A 25,166-nucleotide genomic window follows, 5' to 3' on the forward strand; every position below is an offset into this window, starting at 1 on the left:
TGGGATGTGTAATAAGTCTCCACACATCAGCATGTTGGTATAATAAGCTGGATCTAGAAGCTGGAAAAGAAAGCAGGAGGAACATGCCGTAACACTGCACAGTGTGTCAGACCTGCTCGCTCTCCTCCATTTGTGTTGCTCCTTTTGTCGGTGGCGCCTTCAGGCTCCACGCAGCGACTGCTATTTTCCAGCTAGCATGAGACACGCTACAGCAATAAATTTGCTTTGTCGTTCAGCACAACAACTACCTCTGTGTTTTTCAAATTATTATTTTTTTACCAATAAAAAATATTGTTTTTAAAAGTGCATTTTATAGCAAGCTCAGTCAGTCAATGTTTGGTTTAATCTTTTATTAATCCACCAAAAACTAGGCATTCAGTACCAACTATAGGACAGGCCGTTTAGAGCTGCAGTATGGAACTGTTGTGAAAAATAGATTATTTTATTTTTTACATATTTGTTAGAACGGTCACTATGTGTTGACAGTATGAGACAAATAATCTGTGAAAAAATAGAGCTCCTCTGCTTTCTCCTGGTGTTAACTGCAGATACGCATTACTCAGTCAGAAACAACCAATGAGAGTCAGGAGGGGGGCATTAGTGCTGTTAATCATCCTCGTGCATGCGCCACTCATACCTCTGAGCAAGTCATGAATGCTAAGACCAGTCAACATGGCCACCAACGATGATGGACAAACAGTTTTCCTGCAGCTGTAAGGTGCTTCTCCACCATTAGCACACTGAGCCATGGTTACACAAGGATGATTGACAGCACTAAGACCCTCCTCCTGGCTCTGATTAGTGTATTTCTTCACTTAGTACTGGGAGCACTGGGAGAGGGCAAAACAGATCAACTTTTCCGCAGATTATCTGTGTCATATTATTGTGACAACATAGTGACAGCTTTAACAAATATGTTAAAAATGCAAATATTTTTCAAATAAAAGTTACATACAGCTATTTGTTCAAAGCTGGTTGTCCAACATTTCAGAATTTTATCTGTAAAAATATTTCATGTGTTTTTCTTTCACCTCACAGTATTGTCCTGCGTTTGTTAGAACTGTCATATAGAAGTGTCAAAAATAAAACAATTTCAGGTTTGTGGTCATAATGTGAAGAAATTCAAGCGGTGTGAATGTCTTGACAAGATAATTATAGTTATATATATAGTTATATATATATTTTTTTAAAATAATAGTTTTGATGACATGGCCATAATCTGAAAACTTGTCAGTCCAAGGATTCTCGTGTCCTGTGTGGTTATCCACCCTGGGATCTCTACAGAAACAACAGGCTGACGTTTCCCCTGACGACTTCTTGGAATCAATGTGAAATAATGACATTCTCACGTAAGTCAGAGCTCAGCTAACACGGCCTCCATATTTAACAGGAACTTTAAAATCTGCTCAAAATCTTGTAAGAAGCCACAGAAGAGAACTTCTGTCGGCAGTAATGTTCAGCTCTGGTGAAGAAAGCTGAGTCTTCAAGAGATTTCCAGTCGTCAGACAGATAGATCTGATAATTAGATTGAAGAAAAGGTACACGGAGAAATGTTCAGTTTATGATTTATAACACAATAATTGCTGGTTATTATTTGATCCAGAGTGACTGGGAGACAAATCTTGAATGCTGCTCAAGACAAAAAGGAGGCCCTGATGTTATCTGATTTTGAAATGAGACGACTGCAGGCTGTCCAGAGCTTTATGACAACATGTCATCCTGTGACTAAATGTTGAAAAATTGACTGAGAATCCTTTAAAATGGCAACATTCCAAGTACAGGTCCCTGTGGAACACCATCATTAAATGACATGGGGTCATTTATGTACAAACTGGAATCTCTCCCATAAATATGTTGTTGTTTTTTCCTTTGATCTTGGGTTATATGTTTAAGTTTTCAAGTCTGTTTGCTCTGAAACATCCAGAACAAACCAACAGGATTTTTTTTCTCAGACTGTTTTGGGTCAGATCAGCAGTACTGTGCATAGATATCAATCCCAATGGGATCTGTTCTTAATAGCTTAAGGCATTTTGGTGCGAGTACAGTATTTTCAATATATTATGCAAATGTGTTGCAAAATCAATATATAAAATGTCTACCGCAAAACAACTCAAAAATCAATAACAGCGTCTAAATTCTTCTGTCTGTTAGGACAATTACAGTATTTTAAATATGACTGTTTGAACATTTCTTTCTTACAGTGCTACATTTAATGGTCATTTTTTTCTCATTTATGTAAGGAAAAAATTTGGATTTGATTACAAAACCTATTAAATGAGACATAATAAATAAGCTCAGCTCATTTCACTGACTTCACAAAATATGTTGCTTTAAAAACCAACTGAAAAAGTAGAAGAAAAGTTCTTCTAAAACAGAGAAGGGACGCAAGTAAATAAAAAAGAAGAAGCTAAAAGTTTAAATCACACCAGTGAAAAATTATAATTACAATGTAAATGAAGAGAAACACATTAGAGATAAAAAGCTGCAGAAATTTATTTCTGTAGTGTTAAAAGCAAAAGTTAACTGGTCAGATGTGTTGAAAGGAGAAAATGCAGTGAAGGATACACTTATACATCTGTATAAAAATGTCTCCCCCTTTACTCTAACGCCCCTGAATTCAAGGCCTTTCAGTGGAATTTCGTCTGAATTGTCAAAAGCGAACCGTGTCTCCTTTAGGCTTCTCACTGCTGACCGAACACGACTGTGATTTTAACTTCTAGGGAAAACTTTACTTCTAAAACAATGCAAGACATTTTTCACTCTCTGTGTCTAAATGTCTGTTTCCAGAACTGCATCGTTCTGACTGGAAATCATCAGCTTTTTTAAATAATCAGGGTTTTTTTTTTTGTTTTTTTTCACTGACATCACCTCCTATAGATTTTTTTCTCTCTCTCTAGGATTTCTCTAGGCCTTCACACACTCTGCAAAAAGACAGACATTTATTATTTTACTCAATAGCAAAGTTCTGACCGGTGAGGACGTCACATCGTTCAGCAGAACTAAAGGACACAACTATCTCCCACTGCATATTTCTCTGTTGTGCATTTGCATTTTTTAAAGTTAACCTTTTGCCATTTTATGTTGGGACGCTCTTTTTTTCTTTTCTTTTCTTTTCTTTTTCTTCGAAGTACAAAAAGTTCTGAAGAAAATCCTTTTATTTGGTCATTTGTGGGCTTGAATTTTCTTTTATCGGAGCGTTTGTTCATAATCTCCAGACAAAGTCTTTTGTCTCAGATGCTCAGAACGGTGACCAACACTTGGTTCTGTTTCATTTATTTTCAGCTTTTCCTGCTAAAACCAGGAGGGTCAAGGCGAGGGCTGGGAAGGAAAACATTTCTTATTTTTCCATGTCACAAAATGGACGATTATAGATTATTAAAAAAAATGTTCATTTCAATTTAAAAGCCCTCTTAGTGTTTCTTCACAACACAAAGGCCCTAAATGAACCATAACTTAAGAAGAAAACTGGGGGCAAAATTCCTTTATGCATTTTCAGATAGCATACTCTGCTGGAACAAAATAGTTATGCAAATATGTAAGTATATGTTTAACCATCGGTTTGAATTTAATTACTTATTTATTTATGTGCCCTTCAGCTGTTTGACAGATTGCTGCTCTACTTTTAATTAGTTAAATGCCAGCAGTTTGCTCTCAGGCCTCCATAATGGGCCCTGGTGGCCTGTTACTGCAGCTCCGTTATTGGAAAGAAGCTGCTGGTGAATTTGATTAAAACCTGAAGGAAGCACAGGATTAGAGATTGGATACATTTATAATCAATTTGACAAATTTCCTAAGTAATTTATGGAAATCTACATGCACCTTCAGAATAATGCAAAGGGAGATTTAGATTTATTTATTTATTTTCTTAATTTATTTATTCATTTTTTTAAAGCTGAATTTGAGAAAAGGCCTACAGTCAAGGGATTCCTCTGTGACTTCAGAGAAATTACAGATTTCGGGCTTTCAATTAAAAAAAAGAACAAAAAAAAAACACTTTGAGTTTCTCTATAGAGCATCGATGCAGAACCACAGGCGACGCGCTGAACGTGTGTGTGTGATGTTACATATAGCCTCAGTGCATAACGAGAAGGCTTTTATTTTTTGCTCTGAAATTGAAAATAAATGTGCTAAATCATGAAGGAGACTGTTTTCTTAGAAAATATTTTCATATTCTCGTTAGGCTTCGCTGATCAGATTTTCTTTTTCTCCTTTTACTCCTAATTCTTTAAATCTTTAAAGTACAAAAATGCGAGAGGAGAAATATCCTAAACAGAAAGAAAAAGAAAAAAAACACGTCGGTTTTAATGCGCCGAATGTATTTATTTACCTACTTATTTATTTAGTACCTCAGTCAATGTGTTGTCGATTGTGCAGCACTGATCCCTGAAATAATTTAGTCGACAATCAGCGCGTCTCAGCGCCGCATCCCGCCGGTTCGGTGCTGCGTGTAATTTGTTCTCTCCGGTGACGCGCTGCAGCCAATCAGTGCAGTGCATCTCTGCGCGTGGAGACGGAATATACATGTGTAAACGCGCGCGCGTGTTTGTGTGGCGGACTGGGCTGTGATGAAGAAGAGGATCACACGCGCCAGTCCTCCGCGCGGCTTCAGTCCTGTTTACAACACCGGACGAAACGAACGTCAGTGCAGTAAAAGTTGATTTATTTTTTTATTTATTTTTTTTTTTTTCTCTCACCAGCAGAAGGAAACTTAAGAAGGATTGCTTGGAGCTCCTCGTCTGACTGACTGACTGCTGCTGCTGCTGCTGCTTGTTTTGATCCAACTTGCACTACTTGACTGGACGTAATGGCTTTTCCACGCAGAAGGTTACAGGAGCCTTCAGCCGGGATATAGCGGAGGACGGAGCCGCTCAACGCCGCAGCTGTAACCGCCTCGTTCCCTCAGCAGCTCGGCTCGTCGTTAAACAGTTCGTGTTGATGAAACTCTGCTGAACATCTGAGCGTCGGTGGACCGTTTATGATGCCTCCCGCCTGGAGGTAGCTCTTTTTTCTTTCTTTCTTTCCTTTTTTCTTTTTCTTTTTTTTCGCACCGCATCACAGCCCCTCACACCAGCGATGACTATGAGCTCTATATCGGACGCGTTAGTCTCGGCTGATCCTTCAAAGTCGGCGTTTTTGGAGTTCGGCGGCCACGGCTACCCGGGACACCAGCAGCCCCCCTCGGGCCTGGCCCACAACCATTACCCGGTCCACAGTCTGCACGCTGTCGGGGGCCACGGTCAGCACGACGGGCCCTTCGCGGCCGGAGCCTCCTCGTACGGCCGCTCGCTGGGTTACCCGCCTTACCACGCTCCGGTGAGCTCGCATCATCCCGGGACTTACCTGCCCTACCAGCACGGCGGCCACGGCGGCGCGCTGGGACACACGAGGCTAGAAGACACTGGTAAGTCCTGTGTGTGGCTTATGTGTCTTTATCAACATTTTTGCATACACACACCCACGCGCACACATTTATGAGAAAACTAAATTCTTCCTTATAAACATAAAATTGGATTGAACATTGAAAAGTAACAATAGGATTTCTTACAGACATAGTGGGTAAAATGGAATAAATAATAAATTAAGTACACTATATATAATAATAATAATACTAATAATAATAATAATAATAATAGTAATAATAATAATAATAATACTTATTATTATTATTATTCTGCGCTGTATAAAGGCCACCTTATAAAAGTCTGGCGCTCTAGCATGTTGACGTTAAGCATGATGCCATGGATAGGACATGATAATAATAATAATTATTATTATTATTATAACAATGGTGGTAGGGTAAATGAACAAACAAAAGGCTTGCGGGTCTCCAGTCTGTACACCATGACAGCAGGCCGCAGTGGAGCCCGGTAATTGGATCCACACACAGGTCGGCCACAGCGCCGTGTTTAGGGGGCTTTAAGGCGGGTAGAAGCTCTCCACACCAGGCTTGCGGTCTCCCGCAGCGGCCCTCATATTCCTCTATCATCATCCAGTCCATCATCTTCTACCCGCTGAGTGATGTGGCCGGCTGCCTTCATTTGATTTAAATTAACGCCGACGAAAAAAAATTGAAAACATTAATATTGTGATTTTGTATTTTTACTATTATTTTTTCTTAGTTCTTCCACAGTCCCACGAAGAGCTAGTAGCCTGACATGATTATGAATGTGCCTTATATAATAACTAGGCTGCACCCTCCAGGAAATTCAGCTGAATAATCACGAAAAGTCGCCCCCCCCCCCCCCCCCCCCCCCCGAAATTACATCGATCAATGAAAAGTAAAACTATAGGTGTTTATTAATACATCCATTCTAATCTTTGGGGCGATCAGAGGGTCTCACCGAAATCAACCAATTTCTTCACGTTGTTTTGGTCAAATTTGGACCAAGTATGGAGCATGTCATGTATGGTTTCTGGCCTAAAGAAGCAGCAGAACTGGTCAATCTGCAAAAGTCATAAAAGAGGCGCACATGAAAGTCCTGGGTATGTAGTAAAAAAAAATAAAAAATAAACATGAGTAATTCTGCGTCTGATAATATCCCATGACCCTTGTAGCTGAAGTTGAAATTCAAAGTTAAATAAAATGTGACATTTATTTATTTCACATTTTGACATATTGCAGTGAAAAACAACAACAATAATAATAGCATTAATAATAGTGATACTGTATTTAAAAACTGTATTTATGTTCATTTAATTTACATTTTGGACTCATCAAAATATTATTTTGTAAATTTCAAAAATGTAAAATCACTAGAAATCCAAATTTCTAAGTAAAGATATGAGGCGATTTGACAGAAGTATTAAAAAGAATAGAAATATTTCCTCCTGATGTGAAAACGTCAAGAGTTTATCAGGATTTCATAAATTTGTAAGGCACTAAGCAAGATGCCTGACCAAGAGTCATTTGAGGTTTTCTGGGAACAAAACGTTTTTCATTGATCTCTCTGTCTGAGTCACTGTGATCTTTGGACTCAACGTAAAATAAATGAAACTGACAATTTTCTAGAACAGAAAAAAAAATAAAAATTATGCAAATGTTTCTATAAATGACCTATATCCTGATATAATTGATATAATTGTTTCTTTTTGTATTTTCCTTTCATATGTGATCATCAGGTCTGTGGAATCCTGAACAAAATCTGTAACCACACTAAAAAAGAAAAAAAATTCAATCGAACTGAAAATGATCGGCTTTAAGGTTTTCCTCTAAATGAGAAATGGAGTTGAGGATTTTGCGAGGCCGCTCTTTGTCTCCTGGTCTCCTGCCCATCGCCGCAGCAGCTCGGTTACCCAATCTGACCTCTTTTTGGGGCCTCGGCTCCAACGCAACTGTCCTCTCCTCCCACTGCAGGCGTACAGTTCACGTCATGTAAACGGATCCTGGGAAGACGTGCTCAGAGCGACTTTCTACGAGGAACGCAAAGTAAAGAAGGAAAGCCCTTCCAGCTGAGCCGTGTGTGTTCTCGGTATTTGCTTGGCACACCGTTTTTAAGAGGATCAGCAGGATTCGTGGTCCATATGCTCTCCAAAATATATCTTCTTTAAACATTCTTCAAACATGCATAAGAGCAGAGTTTAAATCAGTGTGACTGTATTGAGGGCTGAGCAACTGTCTGGGCAAACACAAGATAACCTAGAATTTATTTATTTTTGTTTAAAGTTTGGAATAAAATGATAAATATAGTTAAAATCCATGTAGGAATGTGATAAGTAAAATAGGATGGAAGTTTCTTAAAATATAATAATGTAATGCGTGATGGTTGAGACTTCCATGATACAACCTCGAGTAAAGATATCAAAAACATAAAACAAATTTATCTCGTTATAAGCGAAAGCAACAATTACTGCTGTTGTGGATAAAATAACGTTCTGACTATTACAGCTGTGATAACGTTACCGTATATTTATTGTTCTTCCCGTTGAGATAAATAGGGAGTATACATAAAATCTCCCAGGGTTTACACAGTTCTGAACAGGATTATAACTTTTTGTCATTCTGGGTGATATTGACTTAAAAAGTTAGTATGATATTTTGTGCTATTTATTGATACGACAAAAGTGACAATTGGAACTGATTGTAATAATGCTGCTCCCGACATAAAGAAGTGTGATTAGCATCACTGATCTGCACACAGTGACTGTATTTAATCATAATTTTAGTTTATTGATATTTATTGACGCTCTCATGGAACAAAGGGGACAAAACAGTGAAATATATATTCCCCTTTAGAGCTTTCAGCCACCGCTAATTGCAATATATTATTTTTACAATAAATCCAAATTCCTGACACCATAAGAAACGTTTCATGACGATGATGAATCCCTGTTCGTACTGTGAGAGGAACCCTTAAACGCCCCACCAGAAGTTATCTGGTTAATGCAGGATCTTAGTTAGCACAAGAGCCTGCAGTCGACGGCTTAACAGTCAAGCCGCGTTCGCAAATATGCTCACACACGGCTAAATTTGTCGCCATGGAAACAAGGGTAATTCATTTCGATTCAGTCACACACAGATTCCAACCGATCCCAGTTGTCAAAGAGTGCAGCATGGTCAACCCATTATTCAAAGTCGATTTAAAAAGTCTTTATCGCAGGAAACCCAGCAGATTGTAGCAGCTTCTTCCAAGGTTTTATCTGGAGGAGTGCAGAAACAAGTGGGGGAGGGGCAGCACAACTTTACTTAATCCTTTACATAACACAAAAAAAAACACAAGTGAGTTCAGCACTTTCTCTGCCACGTCATTCACAGGATTTTGAGACATAGGAACAATACGACATGAAAAAGTACGTGTGAATCTATAAAGCCTTGATATGCCTTCAGAAACAGATTATTGATGTTTGGTAAATAGAACAGATAGAACAGACTCTGGCAAAAATACTTGAAAAAAAAAAGGTTTATGTGGCACTAGAGGCCTTTACTCATTAATAACTGGACAGGCACAAGACATGATAATAAAAGAAATACATTTTGTTTTTATGAGGCTTTTCACTTCACACACATCAAGTAAAATGACAAACTCAATCTAAACATGTCAAACAAAATCTTAAATATGTTAAAATTTTATGTTAAGAAAAATAATAAAATAGAACAGAAATATCCCTTTTGTTCAACAGTGGAAAAATTCAGGTGTAACAGCAAAATCAAGATATAAAGATTCACACAAAATATCAAAATAGTGGTAAATTTATGCTTATAAAAAAACATTATATATATATATATATATATATATATAAAACGATTAACAATAATAGTAATGTAATGTACAAGATTATAACATAAAGAATCAGACAGAATCCCAGAGATGTGCATCCGAGTAGGATGACATTTTACATGTGCAAAATGCACATGTGCATTGAACAATAAAAAATTGTTGGCTGTTTAGTAGACAGGATATCAGCGCAGAGCAGAAAAACAGATGTGAAATAACAGCAGAAATGTTATTTAAAAATGAGTAAAAACCAGAGTAAATGATCGTTCTGATGCCAGCATGTATGGAAACAGTTCTGAGGCAAACGGCCCGAGCCAGAACCGGTTCCAGAACAGCGACGTGTTCAGGGTGAGAAGTGGCGGCGTGCAGCAGACACACTCTGTGTGTGTGTCGGGTTCTAGGGAAAGATCTGCAGGGTCAGAAGGACACATGACATCATCAAGCCTGAGATGTTTTCATCAGCAATTTAAGACTTTGAATTTAAATATAAGTACATTTGTGTAAAACTTGTAGGCAGGGATTTATATAGTTACATTATTTTAAACTGGTAATTCTTAATATTTCCTAAATGTGTGAAAGCATAGCTGATAATGGTTAAAGTATAATATTCTATCAAGGTGTAATGAAGTATTCTGATTTAGTAGTGTGCTGGATCATCACAAAGATAATGTGTGTTTTTTTATTATAGCTATATAGTTTATTGATATAGCGCAAACTTACAACAAATGTCATCTTCAGGCACTTTACAAACAATAAATCATTTTGATTAAGTCACAAACATTCCTATTGATCTTAGTTCTCAAACAGCACAGTGTGCTGAATTAATTACTCAGTCAATTAAAACGTTTCTAAGGAAACCCATCAGATTGCATCAAGTCGTTTCTTTCATATTATTATTTTTATATATACACACATTGCCTGCTTTGTGTTTAAGAAACATGATTAACAATAATAATAATATATTAGTAACCGTATCTATATGGACGGTTGATGTTTAATTGCTTATGGCAGTGAATTGACTTTTGAGAGAAGAGGTTTTTTCTTCCAACTACTCCTTTTCATTCAAGATGTTGTTTATGTCAGCATGTGATTCAAACTGTAAGTAAGATAAATAAATAAATAAATAATGGTTCAGTGTATCTCAAAGATTGCTAGTCCGTTTAAGAAGCTTCATTCATTTTAGTTTGGAGACTTTTAATAAAAAAAACAACAACATATTTTTCTACCTCTCCAAATTGTGAAACATTTCCATATTCTGCCATTGTGCTTTAGTTAACGTTTCTTTTTTCTTTTTATTTTTTTTTGCATTTGCTTTGCGTCGTAAAGCTAAAGCTAGTTCCAGCTCTCCTTTGAAGTGAGGCATATTAAGCAAATTGCTCTCTTCCCTTTCGCCTCGCAGAACACGAGAAGCCCACAGCGGTGATAGAGAACGGCGAGGTGAGGCTGAACGGGAAGGGGAAGAAGATACGGAAGCCCCGGACCATCTACTCCAGCCTGCAGCTCCAGGCCCTCAACCAGCGCTTCCAGCAGACGCAGTATCTCGCCCTGCCCGAGAGGGCCGACCTCGCAGCCAAACTGGGCCTCACACAGACCCAGGTACCTGGAAACACGTGCAAAATATGGACGCTATTTATATTCGCTGTATCATTGTTTGCTTGCCCTCTTAAAGCACAGAAAATGAACGCAAAAGCGTTCCCAAACACATTTTTTTAGAACAGCTCTGATGCCTCTGACAATTCTACGTCATTTGTGTTGTGAAGCTGCTCACACACTGCAAAAACACAAACTCTTATCAAGTGGTTTTTGTCCCTGGTTTCTAGTGGAAATGTCTTATTACACTTGAAATAAGATGAAGATGACTTACATGTATCTTTTTAGCAAGATATAGCAGGTTGTTTTTAAAAACACAATTCCTTAATATCGATGAAAAAGTTCTAATTCCATCAGCAGATAAATTTACTTATGACAGGACAATTTTCCCATGTTATAAGTGAAATAATCTTCCGATGGAACTAGTACTTTCTCATCAATATTGAGGGTTTTTTTTAAAGAAGCTTCTGTATCTTGCTGATAAGTTACTTTTGAGTTAGTTTTGTCTCAATTCATCTGCATTAATATAAGTGCACTAGCAGCTAGACAAAAAATACTTAGTAAGATTGTGTGTTTTTTTCCAGTGCATTGAAGGATTTTAACCCTCTCCCTCAAATTAAAAAATAAAAAGTAAATAAATGAAACGAGATTTCCTGTATGAGCTTATATCAATCACGCCTTTAATTGTTTCTTTTGTTCACATTGAAGCAAATCAAACGCCTAAATAGGCGGCGGCACATTCCTCCACAGGTTCCTCCCGCTGGAAATAGATACTGGTTCTTTTACTTACATAAATGTAACATGTCATGGGGCGTTCATGTTCCAGCGTAAACAAACCTTGAGCTTATCTCCAAGCAGGTTTATTAGTCAATGGTTTGATTTCAGTTGATTTTGTGGTCACTGTGTGGTTTGGCTCAAAGCTGCAGCAGAACTGCAGAGAAGATCGTCAGGCAGGACTTGAATAGTTCTAGAGTCAGAAAAAGAGGCAGTTAACATCTCTGCAGACCCCACACATGCTGGACGCAAGTTGTTTTCATATTCAGGCCGGCGCTACAGAGCTAGCAAAAGCTAGCCACTACGGAGGCAGTTTGTTCCCCCAGGCTGTCTCTGTGATGAACTCAGGGTTCCATGCATATTTACACTAATTACACCTTCTGCTTTTGTGAAAACGCTGCACATATACATATTTACAATGAAGAAAAAATGTATTTCCTTACTTTTATTTACTTATATTCCAAATGTCTACATTGAGAGAAAGCCAAGTCAAATTTTAAGATAGGATTTGAAGCAGATTATTTTCCTCTTAAAGTCATGTTTTCTTTTGTTTATGCTTTTTCTTAACGTATGAACTCACACTCGCATATTTGTTTCTGTTAAAAAAGTCAGTAAGCCACTGAACCATGTCTACTCCAGGTTATTTTATTTTAAAAAATTTTTTTTTTAAATTTGATATTTTAGTATGCTAGGACAATTCAGACCGTCCTGTGGTGCAGTGGTTAGAGCGGGCGCCCCGTATACGAAGGCCACTGACATCAACGCGGCCGTCTTGGGTTCAAATCCCATCCTCAGTTCCTTTCTTCTCTCTACCCTAAAAAAAAAAAAGTTCACGTTTCCTCTAAATGTTCCCCACACCCAGGTATAAATTAACAACTGTAATTTAAGATACTGGACATTTACCATATAAACCTTTGTGCTACCATTTATGCTGGATTACCTGCTGTAGGCGGGTCGGCTGACTGCCTGATGCAGTCGTTACTAACAAAAATGTAGAGCAGACTGAAAAACCTCTTTTTAAAAAGAATATATCGTTATAACATAACATTTATTAAAATATGTATTTTTTTTATGGGCTAAAATATAGAATAAACACCTGCTAAATTATGCAGTAATTTTCTAGAGCAGCACTGGGAGTTAATACGTCAGTCTGTCTGCATCCGGCTGCTTCATGGTTTACTTGTCCTCTGTAGCTTTAAAATGGCGTCACCTTTCCGTGGCTCGACTGTTGGTGTTTTCAAGAGGGAGAAAATCTCTGAACTCGCTACTTTGTCCTTCTTGGAAGCAATGAAACAAAATTGCTACTGCCTTACTGTGAGCCAACTGAGCCACTGGGTGACTGAGCTCCCCAGAGCCTCGTCTTTCATCACATGAAAAGGTCTTTAAACCACAGGAACAGTTTTGAAGAATTTCTTTTGGTAGTTTAGAAACTAATAATAATAATAATAATAATAAACAACCAACTAAAATATTATGAAAGTAGTTTAAAGAAGTTGCTGTTTGTTTGGGATGGTTTTTGCTGCTTATTTTTAAGATATTCGAGAAAATACTTTTTTCTATTACTTAATGATTAGGGTTGTAAAAAAAAAGAAAGAAGCACTTGCTGCTTATCGGTCTCGTATTTATCAGTATTTATAAAAACCCACAATTGCATTTAATTGTTGAAAGATTTAAAAGGAACTGCCAGGCAGAGATTTTGTCGATATTGTCTCACAGCTTTAATTAGAAGCTAAAGACGATTTTTAACGTAAATTAAAAAATTAAATTAAACAATTAAACAACTTCTTAATGGTGAACTTCGTCTTGTCACAGACCAGGCAACTTGTTGTTTTGTAATTCTGAATTTTATATGGTAAAAAATAATAAGAAAAAAATAAGAAACAATAATAATAAACTTAAATGCTTTAGGTTATGGCTTGTAAATGACAGCCTATATATTCCCTTTCATTTCCTCTAAAACTAGGAAGGCTCTACAATGCAGAGGGCTCCAAAATGTATTTAACACATACAAATTCAACAGGCTGCAGATTTAGCATTAATCTCCCGAATATTCTCAGTCTTTAAAAATGAATGATAATTCCACAAGTAGTGAGGAGACTTTATATCTGCAGTTCTTTGTAATTAAGAGTTCCTGTAGCTCAGGGCTCTGCAATCACAAACCAACGAGCTGCTTTCTTGCCTTCAGTGCGGCTGAATAAACGCCGTTTAGAGCCACAAATCTCACATAACCTTTTGTGAAAAGATAACATAAAAATATTTCATTGAATATCTATAGTTGAAAATTTGTGGTCATGTTTTTAAAGAACCGCCGTTTTAGTTTGCTTTGAGGTTTTAAAACCAAGAAAAGCGTAAAACATTTACAAAAAGAGGATTGATACATTTTCTTCTATGGAATGTTGATGTTTGTGGAAAATGATAAAAATAAAAAAGTCTCCAAAGTAATGATGGGAAAAAAGTAATAAATATTACCCGTACTTGTGTCAGTCTGTTATGGAAATCTAATGCTAGATTTGTTCCATGCAAAAGTAAAAAAAAAACAACAGCTAAATCTGCGTTTGTTATATTTGTATTTTTTTAAAACAAAACATGCTGGTTCTTCACTTTTTTGGGGTTAAATTATTATGAGCCACTGCGGAGAGTTCATGGAGCCTCCTGCGGCTCTGGAGCCACAGTTTGCGGGCCCCGGCTCTGGCTTTAACAGGCAAAATGGCAACAGCCACAAACTAAACTCTCGAGTTGAAAAATCCATCTGTGGAAGCGTTGACAGTTTATGGGTGTGACTCGGTTCTTTGAACAGTAACTTCATTTGAATAACTCCAGTGGAAACAAACAGTAACAGAGCTGTATTATTAACATGACCTAGCATATTACTATATGTTATTATATAGTCAAAAAAAATCATCAGTTAATATACATGTGGGATGTTTTTTGACACATGGTTAGGCTAACATTTCTATCTACAGTTACACCAGATTCGTCAATAAAAGTGAAAGATCTGGTTCTGAGCTGAGAACAGGTGTAACATTAACTTGGACTGAGTGGGAGTACTTCAGCTGCTACACGCGTGTGCGTGTGTGTGTGTGTGTGTGTGTGTGCGTGTGTGTGTGTGTTAATGTACTGGCTACACATTGCACTTTGTGTCATCAGTTGAATGGTTTTAATCTCCAATGAATGAACAGCCACAGATATGTTTACACTGGGTGAATTAGATGATCCATCGATTTGCCTCTGCCTGTTGTGGTAATAAAGCTCTGGGGAGGCAGCAGTTCGCCTGTAATTTACACGTCTACTGAGGAAGCAGTCGTAGAAAGTGGACTGTAACTGACATTGGCAAAGGTTTGATAGGAGTTTAACTGCCATGCTATTAAAAGGAGTTATGAGGATTATCGAGAATACAGGCCCAGTTTTTTTAGAAAGGTTTTTTTTTTTTTAAACGGGCAATCATGCAATTATTTTGCCACGTTTTTACATCGTGACATAAGAATGCAGTGTATGATATTATCGGCGAGCAGAATTTCTGAAATATGAATGAAACATCATGAAAGCAGGAGGGTGAGGCATTCTTTGTACTAGTTTATTAACCTGTGTGGTTCACATTTACAGGAAAAAATGTTTCCCACTAAAATCTTCACACTGCTCAGCAACAGGCAGACAAACCAAATCTGCTCCCCTGTCACTTTGACAACGACGCCTTGCAATGAAGAACTAAATCGATTATGATCACCCAGAGGGTAAAACTGGGAGAACTGAAACTGAACCTCAATTTGTGGCGACCTGCTAATCGGGCTACATCTTTGACAAGCTAATGTTTCCCTTATGCAGATGCGTGTAAGATAGCTTGCTGAATTGTTAACTTGCGTCCTCTCTTTTGCGATATCTCTTCTTTAAGAAAACAAACAGTTCAACTTCAATTATAGAGTTTTGTTTTCCAACCAAATTAATTCAAGTTTCTTATCTAGCCTCAGACACTTAAATATGAAAAAATTAAGCTTTTTTGTTAATAATCAAGTCTTTCAAAATGACTAAAAAGTGACAATTGTGCAGAGTGTAAAAATTTACAGTGTCACAATTGACATCACTGTCTTGTTTTTAACCTTTGTCTATTCGCAGTTCAGTATTTGCTAATTCACCCATCGGCAGATTTTTCTGTCAAGAGTAAATTTGCCTTTTTTTCTTTCTTATTACTTCATTCTTTCTTGCCTTCTTTTTCTTTTTTCTGCCTTTTCTGAAATATTGAAAAGAAAAAATAAGCCTTAGAAAGTGAAGAACAGAGCTCCAATGCTAGCTGACATGCTATTGGGTGGTGTTTCCAAAGCAACCAATCCAGTAGTGCCATTCATTTTTCTTTGCAGTAACAGACTGTCCCCATAAAAAGCAGAGATAAGGAAGGTTGTGGTGCTTTCCATGATACGTATTAACACACTATACACATATTCAGGTACGGTTGGTGTTTGAATGATTAAAATAGGCAGTTAAAACTTAGTCTCAAATGTTAATTTTTTTCCTTGAGTCTTGATGGGTTCAGAAAGCCTCGGTGTGTGCTGTGTAAGGCTGGAGGTGGAATTTTACCCACTGAGAGAAACTCACAGAGCAGTTTGCTGATTGGTGTGAAACCGATTCCATTTCAATGAACTGCATGGCTGTCATTTGCTTCCATGATGATTTTTACTATATTAGAACAAATCACAATCTGGATAAAGTTAAGTTTATGTTTAGAGGCTTACCTTATTTTGAAAGATGAGTATGCCTTTTATCCAATGTTTTTGTTGCTTGTTTTTCATGTTTCTTTCTACAAAGTGATCAAAAACTTCCGTGCTGTGGTTTTTGTGGACGTTTTACTTGATCTAAGTCTAATTACATTTTAAAAACTGTATTATAAGAAAATACAAGTTAAAAACATTATTTTTAGCTACCCTGCATGAGCGGTAATTAGTTATTCATTCCAGTATTCGCTATCGCATAAGCAATGTTGCTATTGTGTAAGAGAGCAGGAAATAGGGTTTGACTATATTTTTAAAACTAAATAATTAATTATTAATATAATGTTTTCAACTGTTTTTAGCATTATGCATCAGAAGTTGGTACAGTTAATTTCTCACAGGCTGTTTACATTTCCAAACCCAGTGTGTTCCATAAAACACAGATTTCAAACACAACACTGGGCTTGGTTTAGTCTTCCTCACACGGCTCAACATGTTGTAGGAAATACAGTTCCTTTTAAAACAACTTACTACACCTTGTGTTTCCTTTCACTTCGCTGACACTGAAAAGAGCGAAATGCATTTTTATTCTTCTTCTCTCAGTAACAACTTCCACCGAAAAGAGTATTGTGGTTAATCTCACCTGGTAATTCCTATTTATGGTACGCTTACAGATCAGAAAACGATCTGAGTTTCCAACCCATCCTCACTCCCTACTCGTCATATATTGACGCTTGTGCAGGTCCCTCAGCGTCACATGTTGACGCGTCAGGTACACCCTTTGCGTCAATAATTGAAGCGTAAGCCTAACCGTAACTTTTCCCCTAACCCTGCCCAGATCGTCGTTTTTTGACGCTTAGGGAGCGCCCTTCGCGTGAATTGTTGACGCAAAGTGGTTTCCCGACACGTCAACATGTGACGCTGAGGGAACCTTCCAAAATCATCAACATATGACGCTTTCCCAAATCGTCAAATATTGACGCGAAGGGGGTACCATGTGACGCATGGTCAGAACTCGTCCCAACTCGTCAATATATGACGAGTAGGGAGTGAGAATGTATTGGAGTTTCAGTATGAGGGTCGGTTGTGCTGCCACCTGTTGGTCACCAAGGGATTTCAGAGGAGGCTCAACTCCAGTACGCTTAATTTTACCAATTGTTGGAGCAACACAGATGCATGAAAGTTGCATTCAACTAAACTGTCCTTATTTGTCATAATAGATGCACAACTAACTAGCTTTGAGCATTTCTGGTGTTTGGCCAGTACCATAGCAATAAACCACCAATGAATATGACAGATTTTAATTAATCTCTTGATAAATAAAAATGAGCTTCAATTTTGAATTTTGCAATTTTTGTATTTTCTCTTCTGATGATTTGTATTTTTAAAGAGCAATTAAAAGCAGCCTGAAAACTGATTTTGAGACTTCATGATCCATTTTATTTATGCTTTCAATTGTGTGTGTGTTTATTTATTTCTGTTTCATTCAATATTTGTGGTTGCTGTAGTTTAATTTAAATATTGAAAATATCCTCCTGTCCCAGTGTTAAGTGTTCTCTACAAAATGAAAGTTTATTGGTCTTCGAGAGATCAAACTGGAAAAGGGCCTCAAAAGAGCAATATTGTCATTAATTGCGATAATTACGTGGACAATTTATCGTCCAGTAAAATTTATGATTGTGACAGGCCTATTAACCGTCTCATATATTTTCAATAAACAGATCGACAGCATTTTGCTGTCTCACGTGAGGAATAGCTACTTTATACTTATCTGGTTTGTGCATTTTTACCTCCCTCTTCTCTCTTTACCTCCTTGTTGTTGTTTGCGACACACACATCATCTCATTATTTAAACAAATTGAGTTTTAGAGATGCTTAGGCATGATAAACAAACACATTACAATTTTAAAAAGCCCAGCTGCTCCACCTGTGCACTTGAACCTTACATGTGCACATCCACGAATCAGTCAATCTTTACAAGCCTTTGTACAAACTCTTTCCTCTCCTTGTGGTCACATGGTCAACTGTAATTAGCTCAGTCTGCGAATGTTAATACTGTCTGTGTGTGTTATGTACCGGCCACATTCTTCTCAGTACCCTGGAGCCCACACAGTAACACACCAATACAAACATATGCATCTACTTAAATACATTTAGCCCGAGTGGATGCTTTCATACACATATAAAGAAACACACACACTTGGAGATAGTGATCATACACCCCATCGCCATCCCTCCTCCATGCCATTAGGCCGCCTGCCAAACACTGACCACTTTCCACTGAAATCGCAACTGTTCCCAGACGCTGCTGAGAAATGGCACGTAGCACATTTCTGATGTTTTTTTTTTCTTTTCTCAAAAATATATTCATCATGTACATATGCACACACAGGCGCACCCCCACACGCGCGCACACACCCACACACACACACACACACACACACCCACACGCAAACACTCATTCATGTAATTCTGGTTTATGACACCATTATGACTTTTGGGGTGTTTATGGGGACAGACCTCTTTCTCTCTGTCTCTCTCTCCCTATATCTCTCTCTTTTTCTGTCACACACACATGCACCCCCCCCCACCCCCCCACCACACACACACACACACACATACAAAAGCAAGTAAAGGTTGCTGAAGATTGTGGAATATTTTGAATTTAGTGTGATTCACTGATGGTTCTCATACACACTCAAATATACCTGGAATGCCTCTGAGCTACACTCCCTCGTTAAAGTTGTGCACTGCAAAAACACAAAATCTTACCAAGTATTTTGGTCTAGTTTCTAGATCAACAAAACTAACTGTTACAAGTAACTTTTTAGCAAGACAAAGGAGCTTGTTTGAAGTAAATAACTCCTTGATGTTGATCTGACAGTGGAACAAGTACTTTTTCATCAATATTACAAAATTATTTACTTAAAATAAGCTCCTTTATCTTGTTGAAAAGTGACTTGTAAGTTAGTTTTCCCTAAAAAACCCCTCTTGACTAAAAACCCAACTGTTTGGAGTTGCTTTTGAAACATAATCAATGAAACATTAATCAACATGTGTAATGATGGCACTTGACAGTTGTTGGCTGTGTGCTCTACAACTTTGTATTTTTTTGTGTGTTTTTATGATGTAAAGCACTTCGAACTGCCTTGTTGCAAGAGATGAACTTGATTGATTTATTGATCTAATTTCAAGTACAATCAGATCTCTGCACCAGAAACTAGACAAAAAGACTTGGTAAGATGTTATGTTTTTGCAGTGTGGTGTTGGTAGTATTTAGTAGTTAACCTCCCCTGAATGCTGTCAGTTGTCTGCTGCTTTGTGAATATGAGAACCATAATCACTGTAGAAATCCTCGCACCTGAACTGTTTTCCCTTCACAGGCTGTTGATTGACTGTTGGCTCAATAGACTTTCTTCACTTGCTTTAGGTGTTCACTCACTGCAGTTAAGACATTTCATTAACTGCTGACACTCATTAGTATCTCTTTATAATTGCAATGTTCTAATTCTTATGCAAACACACAGTGAGCTTTAAAAGCAAGTCATGATTTGTTAGATTCACTTCAATGCGCAAAATGTAGAATCTGAATAATTTTGGAGATTTTAAAAAGCAGAGGTTGTTTTTCAACAACATGTGCTTAAATCAAGTTGGGTCTCTATTTTTATGGAGTGGTTATTGTACTTTATGTGTTTACCATCATGCAGTTTAACTTCAGAAGGACAGTGTGGTCAGCAGATACTCTTGAGGAACAGGGATCTGTCAAAGTTTTACTGTCTGTGATTTTGTGGCTAATTAGCTCAAATGCTGGGTGTGTAAGAATTGTTCTGTTTTGATCATCAAATAAAGGGATCATTTTTTCCACATATTTAAGTCAATTTAAGAAGTCAGAGGTTGGATTGGATTTTTATTTTATAGGATTAAATATTTGCTATAAAAGCACTTCAGACATCAATATAAACAGCCATAAACTCCCACTGTAACAATACCAAGCAACCCCACTGCCAACACTGTTGTCTACTTTATTCCTTTGCGCTTTTTCCTCTTTTTCTTGTGCCAGAAAATGTTCTGCTTGAAAAAAGTTTCACTTATGAATGTCAGAATCAATTGCAGACAAATGTTTGAGCTGTGCTATAGTTGGCGATTTGTTTATTTACCGTAAGAGGCTATTGTAATTTGATGCTTCACTGGCAGGCATACTGGAACAAAAACGCGGCAATTATGTTAACAACAGCATGACTGAATAATCTTTGACCACAGAGAAATGAATGGAGTGATAATCAGCTTCATTATCTGAAGGCTGATATTCTATCTCTAGCCTTGCTTTTCCTTCTTTTAGTTAGAACCAGCGTATTTCACAAACCTCAGTGCCAGCATACATTAAAGCTAAGTGGTAAATGTTTCAGAATTTGTAAATGCAGGTGTTTAATACTGTTGCTTCGTATTACACCTGTTAGTCAGGGGTAAGATCTTTACCTGGGTTCTATATTTTTGGATATTCTTCCACTAGCTTCTCAAAATAGTTCCCTTTATTCCTTTCCTCCTCACAGAACTGACTTTGTCAACCTTAAGCCACTTTGTCACTAATTTGTGGCACAATTAGGGTCACACTTTAAGTTCCTAGCTGATGTCTTGAGATGTTGTTTCAATATTTATATCTAATCTTCTGTCCTCATGATGGCTTATGTTTTGTGCCAAGTGTCACTGTGGTGCTCATTATAACAATTGACTTTTAGTTTCATCAGATAACAAGGAAAGTTTTCTACAATTGAAGGTGATCGTCTCTGTGTGTGTTTGAAAACAGCAGTCTGGCTAATCTGGCTGAAGATGGCTAATGCACAAATGAGCAAGGAATAGTAAAAAAAAGGCACATTTTTTGAAAAGGGTTTTCAAAAACTGCAAGAGGAAATTTTATATTATACAGACCAAAGGCTTTTTGGTGCCCGTCACCCCCAAGTCCCCAGAAAAGAAAAACTAATTAAGTATTAGTCAGTGCATTTCTCTTTATTTGGTAGTGGAAAGTTAAGGCACACAAAGACATTTTAGTGATGTTTCCACATGTTGTATTTGTTTGATGTCAACCCCTAAAACAACAAAAAGGTCTAACTTTACAAAGGAAACTGACTCATTTATTCATGACAAGTTTTGTTGTCCCAAGTGAGGTTAATTAGGGGGAGCTTTTGAAAACCAAGAATCCTCAAAGTCTGCAGAAATTCTTCCCATTAAGTTACATATTTTTTTAGATTAACAGTTTAGCTCTGCTATTCAAAGTAAATCTTGTTTGAAGCAGGATAGATGTAACAGGCTGGGCTTACGGTCATTTTTCATCATAAAAACGGAGCCAGCGCTCGTCATACAGGGAGCTCTGAAGTTATGACTGATCATTTTCTTCTAAGGTACTTTGAGCCCAGCAAAAATTAAATACGCAAATATCTTTAGGAACTTATTAGGAATAGACGTTACATGTTCAAATCCCAGTTGGGTCAACAAACACCAGAAAGTCACTTTTCTCCGGTGCCGATAACCAATAACAAAAAAAAAAATAAATGCAAAAACATTTTAGTGACCTCACAGAGCATAAACCAAAGAACAACATGAATTATTTCGAAACTGGAATGGACAAACACTTTTGGTAGATTCTATTTAGTTATTTTTTGTAGTTAGCATTTTTCATGTTTTTCATTTGTAAAAAACAATTTAGTTTTGCTTCAGTAGTGAGTAACTGCATGTAAAATGATGCTTTGCTACAGTTTTTTCTCTATAGCAGTAAAATAAATATTTTACTTTTGTGTAATTTCTCACAGAAAATTACACAAAGTTGTAATCTTTTTAACATGTAGAGCATGCGTTACACTTTTTTTTTTATTATTTCCATAATTATGATGAATTTTCATGAACCTGATTTTTTGGTACCTCATGGTGATTTTTCGGCACACTGTGTAATTTCCGTGGACTTTTGGAAGAAAATGATTTTCCCAATTAGGCTGGAGCCGTTTATTTTTGTTTCACTTTTATTTCCTTTTAGTTTTTTACAGAGTTATGTAAAGGCAGAGTTTCATAAAATATGAACATAAAAACAGGCTGGAAAATGAATGCTGAATGAGAAAGAACGCGTAATACTAAATGCCTCGTGGAGTTACAGCCAATAAACTGTGAAAAGTATAAACGCAGGTCTTCTCAGAGCTTACATTTTAAACCTTTGTTCTCAGCCCATTTCTTTCTTCCTTTTTTTTTTCCCCCAGGTGAAAATATGGTTCCAAAATAAACGGTCAAAGTACAAGAAGATCATGAAGAACGGTCCTTGTGGAGCCGAGGGAGATCACCTCGCCCCGCCGCCACCAGCCTCCTCCTCTCCATGCTCTCTGTGGGACATCAGTATGGCTGCCAAAGGCCCGCCTGTCCACTCTGGAGGATACATGAACAATTTTGGACACTGGTACTCTGGACATCAGCAGGACACCATGCCAAGGACTCAGATGATGTGACTGACGGAACAGATGCCAGACCTCTTGGATCAGTTGTGGATATTATACCAGCATGCTGAACTGGAAAGTACATGGCTACATGTGCGTTACATTGCTTACAGTCTGAGCCACTTTGGAGGTAAAAATAGTATTGAGTGGCACATCCTGCTCTGCCTAAGAAGACATATTGAGCAACTTCTTGCTGAACACTGCAGCCCTGCCAACACAGGACGATTAAAGGAGTTCAGGAGCTGCTGAAGTGTCCCTTTGTAGCTGTTGCTGAAATACACTTATGGACATGCAATGTGTGTTTTTCCACCAAAACGTATATAAAAAATAATTGTTTTTTTAGGGCTTTCTAATATTTTTTTTTAAGAACTGTAATAATTCAGTTAACCTACTTGTTGCGGATGTGGACAGTTTGAAGAGCTGAATGAAATAAAGAGTTCATGGGGAGCTGAAGTTTGAGCATCTTTTTTTGTTTGCTTAAAAATCTGACATTTATTGAATATTGACCCGTTCAATAAATGAAAACATCACTGAAAAGCCAATTTATTTCAGAAACTTTATCATTAAATGTAACACATTATATAGACTAGTTACATACAGACTGTTTACTGCTTGCAGTTAATGAAGATGTGACATTTAAAATGAAAACATTACAATAAAACCAATCAGGAAAACATTTTATATTACAGCAATTTGGGTTTAATAAAAAAAAGTACATTTAATACTTAACAAAAGATTGTTTTCAAAAATGTACTTTTGATCTGACAGAAAGTCTCATCAGAAACCATATTCTAATTTACTAAATATTACTCTAATCTCTTAACATCCATCATTTTTACTCTGTATTCTAATGGGTCTTCTTGTTTGATGGTGAGTATCGAGCTGGAAAATAGACAATTTAATAACAATTTAATGTTTTATTTTTCCTTTTCATTCTGCATGGAACTTTAACAATGTTCTATCAGACATTTCTCTGTTTTCTCAGTTTCTTTTCAGATACTGCAGGGCGTGATTCTCTCTCTGTGTTTCCAGTCATACGTATGTAATGTCACGACGTGTTCAGTGGAAGTCGTTCTCCAGCCTTTGAAATAAAAAAAATAAAAAATCAGTGCTTTGCTGTCTGAGAGAGGAAATCGCTCCTGTAGCTTCAACCTCGAATTAGAACCTAAATACTGTTTGCTCTGCTGCCTACTTCCACCAGTCAAAGAACATTTCATCATAGTTCAGTCAGACTGAAGTTTCTGTCCAAAATGAAAAGGTATTTTCTCAAAATAATGTTTTATTACCCTTTCAATTATTGTGCTGCTGTTTACAGTAAAATCATCTAAAGCTGCGTTACGTTATGAGATAATGAAGATGAAACATTTGAAATCCTTTGAAAAAATACACGATTGCTTATACATGTTGGAATACTGGATGATATATTGAGGTTTTTATTATCCTGCGCTAAAACCATTAATCGCATTAATCATGCTGAACTGATTATTGTGATCGATTAATTGCAAATTGGGGTGTACAGACTAAAAAAAAGAAAAAGCCATTTGCTGAAAGAGCAACAGTTTCAGCGCAGTAATAAAGTCAAAACTCTGCAAAAATATTTATACATTTTGCATACAAGATAAAAACTATGTTTTCTCTGTACATCTGTTCCACCCAACACTCCTCAAGAGGCGTTTTAAGCTTCACCTGGTTCAAATTTTGCAAAAATAAATAAATAAAAATCTCAAACGAAGCACGTTTTGTTTACACAAAAGGTAAAGGTGAAAAGTTTTATCCTCAATAAAAATCAGACAATATTCAATCAGATGACAGTAAAGTAGCTGATATGTGCTCCAGTTCATGTTTGAATGTTTTACTTATTTCAAATCCTCTTTTACACGTAGAAGCATCGGATGCAGACATGAGAAACATTTTGTTCCTCAGTGTTAGCTCGGTTGGTTCTCCGGTGGCCTGAGGCAGTTTTGTCTGAAGTCATAAATCAGAAGATGGAGGTCACGTCTCTGCACCCAGGCAAACATCTGGAAACGCAAAAAGACTTGTCAGACACTGCCGATGATTTTTTTTTTTTTTTTTTAAATGACCGCGTCAATTAAAGGTAATTTAGGATACAGCTTGTTAAATAAAGCCTTCGCTCTGACGGCCTAATTATCTGTAATTGTTAGTGGAGGGAATATCTTCCCGCCATTGGTCCTGAAGGAGAAGCCTTGGAAGCTCCTGCATCAATCTGGATTACTGAAGCGTAATCCTTTCACTGCTTACTGAGCTGGTCAATTATTACTGCAGAAACAAATAGTTTATCAGGTTTTTTTTATTAAATTTTTTTGTAATATTTTGTAGAGGGAAAAAAACATGTAACCATTGTAATATTTTTTTATTTTTTACTCATACATATTTAAATGGATGTAGAATAATGCAGC

At 37.1% G+C, this 25,166-nt stretch overlaps 1 protein-coding gene across 1 annotated transcript; it reads left to right on the forward strand.

Moving 5' to 3' along the window:
* Positions 1–4,498: 4,498 nt before the first annotated feature.
* Positions 4,499–23,202, forward strand: LOC114148843 (homeobox protein Dlx4a-like). Its single transcript, XM_028024328.1, has 3 exons — positions 4,499–5,401; positions 10,612–10,808; positions 22,519–23,202. The coding sequence occupies exons 1-3, from the start codon at positions 5,074–5,076 to the stop codon at positions 22,759–22,761; spliced, it is 768 nt and encodes a 255-aa protein (XP_027880129.1). The 5' UTR covers positions 4,499–5,073; the 3' UTR covers positions 22,762–23,202.
* Positions 23,203–25,166: the final 1,964 nt, after the last annotated feature.

This window comes from Xiphophorus couchianus, chromosome 7 (assembly GCF_001444195.1).
Source record: "Xiphophorus couchianus chromosome 7, X_couchianus-1.0, whole genome shotgun sequence".
In the NCBI taxonomy this organism is placed as follows: Eukaryota; Metazoa; Chordata; class Actinopteri; order Cyprinodontiformes; family Poeciliidae; genus Xiphophorus; species Xiphophorus couchianus.